This window comes from Poromitra crassiceps, assembly GCF_964638095.1.
Source record: "Poromitra crassiceps genome assembly, chromosome: 26".
Classification (NCBI taxonomy): domain Eukaryota; kingdom Metazoa; phylum Chordata; class Actinopteri; order Beryciformes; family Melamphaidae; genus Poromitra; species Poromitra crassiceps.
Window position 1 is genome coordinate 230,213 of NC_139640.1, and position 4,507 is coordinate 234,719.

At 45.4% G+C, this 4,507-nt stretch overlaps 1 protein-coding gene across 1 annotated transcript in view; it reads right to left on the reverse strand.

Moving 5' to 3' along the window:
* Positions 1-1,902: 1,902 nt before the first annotated feature.
* The window catches only part of pou2f2b (POU class 2 homeobox 2b), a gene marked incomplete at both ends in the record, with an annotated part of 32,771 nt that continues 30,166 nt past the window's right edge, over positions 1,903-4,507 (reverse strand). Inside the window, 1 exon segment of the mRNA XM_083661167.1 lies at positions 1,903-1,945. Within this exon segment, the coding sequence (XP_083517293.1) occupies positions 1,903-1,945 (43 nt within the window).

A 4,507-nucleotide genomic window follows, 5' to 3' on the forward strand; every position in this document is an offset into this window, starting at 1 on the left:
TCGCCCATCTCTTAACTAAGAGCATTTCGGCTGCGTGGAGTTTCCAGGGCATGTTTATTTACCCATGGAGTCATTGATAATGGGTTATTTTTTTAAGGGCGAAGAACGGGCGGTCTGGCAAAGAGCACGGACCTCCAAATGTCACAGGTCGGAATAAATCCATACCCCTTCAGAGCGACTTGCGGTGTGCCGACTCTACGTTTGTTCTATCCTTTACATTGCATTCTTGGCACCTGGGTCGAGATTGAAGAGTGAGATCGTACAAGTCAGGTTACAACCTATCCCCTCCTTTTAGCCTTTCTTCATCTCAAAGAATAGCTACATTAGAAGCATTACGATGCACCACACAAAGATGGCTGCCTACGATGAAGACGATGATGATGATGACGACACTGATGATGATGAGTCAAACCTCAAAGCTAACACTGACAAGCTGCCACAATAAATAGGAACAGGATCGTATCGTGAAACTAATAAATAGACAAATAGAATTTATGACGTGTAAAAAATAGAATGAATAAGCACAAGCCTCTGCTGAAGGAATATGAGTCAAAAATAGAAGGTGGGAGAAAAGCTATTGTACGCTCTTAGAACCGGAGGTAGGTAAAGAGACTAGATGAACATGAAGTCGTTGAGATGCAGTAGGACCGGGCGGGCGTGGCAGGCAGCCACCCTCGCTCAGACATGAGAAGGAGCATCTTGGCTCATTCAGTATCCTTTTGCAAAACGATCCAAAATATCGAACATGACAACCTAGGACACATGAAGTGGGACAGACAAGATGAGTCGATGGCGGGATGGATGGATCGGCTGCCGATGTCTGGATGTGTGTGTGTGTGTGTGTGAGAGAGTAGCAGACAGTAGCAGTAGAGGCCTGATCCTGGATAGCTTCAGTATTTACACGTCCTTTGAATAAAGCTTTTCTCTCCGTATTTTTGGTTTTTGGTATTTGGGATTTTGGTATGGTTGTCGTTTCTTTTTGTCATTGTGTGTTCCTCCTCCTCCTCCTCCTCCTCCTCCTCAGGTAAATTTTTGGTTTAAACTCATCCTCCCTACTCCTCTTCCTTCCAGACCCGCAGCTTTTCGAAAAACAAAAAAACAAAAAAAGACGAACACAAAAACACAGTCCTCCTCTCCGCTAGTTGTCCTTGCCGCCTCATCACATAGCAAAGTTATCTTTTGTCATTTTTGGTTTATGCATTTCGACACGTATCTCTGCCCCTCTCTCTTCCGCCGTCTCTTTGCTAACGAGTCATTGGGTTTCCTTCAGAGAGAGAGGGCGAAGAAGTGCCGTGTCGATTCCGCGCGTTATTGACAAAAAGGTCCCACGTCGCCGCCTCCTCTCCATCGGTTTGGATAGATAAAGATTTTTGGTTTCAATCTTCCCCTTTCTCCCCCTTCTCCCCTCTTTCACTTCCCTCCCTCCCTCTCTCCTCTTTCATTCTGTGTATTTTTGGCATCGAAAGACTGGGAGAGAAAGAGAGAGGAGCCATTGCGAAGAAAGAAAGAATAAACACAGGAGAAGAGCACGAGAGAGAGAGAAAGAGATAGCTTTGGTGTGAAAGGCGAGGTTCTCGTTTTCCTCCTGTCGTCCTCCTCCTCCTCCTCTCTGATTGGCCCTTGGGCGGGCGCGGTCACTCGATCTTGGCTCCTCCCAGAGAGGGCGGGCTGTGTGCCATTTCGCTGGAGGAGCAGGAGGAGGCGGGGCTGGAGCAGGGGGAGGGGGAGCAGGGGGCCGAGGGGAAGGGCGGGGCCAGGGAGGCTTTGGCGACCGCGGCGCTGAGCAGGCCGGCGCCGTGGCTCTGGCTCAGGTGGAGCAGGGCCGGGTGGTTCAGGAACAAGGAGGAGGGGAGCCCCCCTCCCTGGGCCCCGGAGGCCCCCAGCATCACCTTGCTGCCCCCCTCAAGACTGGAAAGAGGCAGCTGGCCACCACTGGCTGCTAGGGCTGAGGAGGAGAGAGAGAGAGGAGAGAGAGGAGAGCAGGTGAAGGGCTGAAGAGACAACATTTCGAGGAAGAATCCACCCTCCGACACTCTGGTTGCCAGTGTGTCATAAAATAGATTTTAAAATATTGTTATCAGTCTACAAATCACTTAATGGCCTAGGCCCTAAATACATAGCTGAATTGCTCCCACGCTACGAACCGTCTAGACCTCTTAGGTCAGCAGGGTCCAGCTTATTAACTGTCCCTAGGATCAAATCAAATCATGGGAAGGCCGCATTTACCCACTATGCTTCTGCTAGCTGGAACAAATTGCCTGAAGACCTCAGATCTGCCCCAACTTTACTTACTTTTAAAAATAGACTAAAGACTTTTATGTTTACCGTCGCTTTTAACTGCTGACAGCTGTTTCTCAATCACTATTATACAATTGGTTTTAAAACATAGATGATTGCAATTACTGCTAAAAGCTGCAGGTCTGGGGGATGGTTCCGTAATACGGATATACTCCCAAGAGGGTGAGGTGATGCGTCAGGAGGGACGCACGCGTAAGGGGAGCTTAAAAGAGGACACCGTACCCAGACCTGAGTTTTATGTGTGTGTAGTCATGTTTCTTATATAGTCATGATGTCGGGGGACTAAATATAGATAAATTGATTTATTCTATTATGCAAACCCAATGAGTCCTCTATAAGTTTTTAGCTCTTTTTGCAACTGCTGCGCCTGTTGCTTAATGCACTTTGTATACTCTTTTTTAAAGTTTTGTTGTGATGCTTTTAAATGTCCATTTTATTCTCTTCTTTTATTCTTTTATTTTCCTGTCAACCATTTTATGTGAAGCACTTTGAATTGCCTCTGTGTATGAAATGTGCTATACAAATTGACTTGACTTGACTTGACTCTTTGCAATGCTCTCACCATCAATTTGGGATGCGTAATTTTACGTTTTTTTGTTGTACCCACTTTCCCTCAACCATACTTGCCAACGTTAGGTTGTGAAAAAGAGGGAGATTTTCTTGTCAGGAAAAATTCCAGATTTAAAAAAATGCTCGTGCTATCCTAATGAAAAAATGCTACCTTATGTGTAGACTTGTGGGTACCCATATAACCCATTTTCATTCAGATATATTGAGGTCAGAGGTCAAGGGGCCCTTTTGAAAATAGTTTTCCGCTCTGCAATATTTCGCCTAACTTTGGAGTGTTATTTAGCCACCTTTCCAACAACCTAGCATGACGTGGTTTGTACAAATGGATGCCTTAGGTCATCTAGTTTTATATGCTACCAGAAACCTCACTCACCCTGGCTTAAAAACTAACCCCGCTACATCTATGGAAGACAGTAACTGGAGATACCAATCGGTAAGCACAGCAGAAGAAAGGGTTTAAAATAGGGAGACTCCCACGAAAAGCGGGAGTGTTGTTCAGGTATGCCTGCCCTGAACCTCTACTTAAAGGAACACTCCGCCCATTTTCAACCAGCTTTGTATCATTAGAACATCAGTAGTATATCAGAAAACTGTAAACTGTTTTGAAGTCTGTCATTTAATTTGACAGTTAGTGAGTGTTAATGTGTGGACCAGTGACATCACTGGTCCACACTAACTCAAATTAATAACTCATTAACTCAAATCAACTCTCAATAACTGTCAAACTAGGATGAATGACTTCAAAACCGTCATCTAGTTTGACAGTTATTGAGAGTTGATTTGAGTTAATGAGTTATTAGTTTGAGTTAGTGTGGACCAGTGATGTCACTGGTCTACACTTTAACACTCAATAACTGTCAAATTAAATGACAGACTTCAAAAACTGTTTACAGTTTTCTGATATACTACTGATGTTCTAATGATACAAAGCTGGTTGAAAATGGGCGGAGTGTTCCTTTAAGTTGGTGATTTTTCCTACATTTACCAGAATGCCTTGCAACACCCCCAAGAGAAAGTTCCTGAACTTGCTGCGTTCAGTGTGTGTAGGCGGAGAGAGCAGTAGCGGTCGACAGCAAGAGAGAGAGAGTGTTTTCCTGGGTGAGAGAGAAACCAGTCTTACTCAAAATGCAACATGTCTTGTGGCTGGCTGGAGTTCTCCCTGTATGACTGTTGAAGAAAATGGACCCAGAACTGCAAGATACATCACCACTAACTGTTTTTTTCCATAGTGTTAAGGTGTTTTAGGGTGGATTAGATCACCACTAGCTGCCCCCCCCCCCCCCCCCCCCCATAGTGTTAAGGTGTTTTAGGGTGGATTAAGCTGTTTTTTTTAAATAGTGTTAAGGTGTTTTAGGGTGGATTTTCCCTTTAATCATCAACATGTTTGACTGGTTTCACTGGGTGAAATGAAGAGATGAAGGGCTAAATGTGAATGAGACAGCACAGCATGAAAAAAGGCCACAGAACCTTAGCCATCCTCACACACACACACACACACACGCACACGCACACGCACGCGCACGCGCACACGCACACGCACGCACACACGCACACGCACGCACACACACACACACACACACACACACACACACACACACACACACACACACACACACAATGGGATGGGTTCATGGATCTA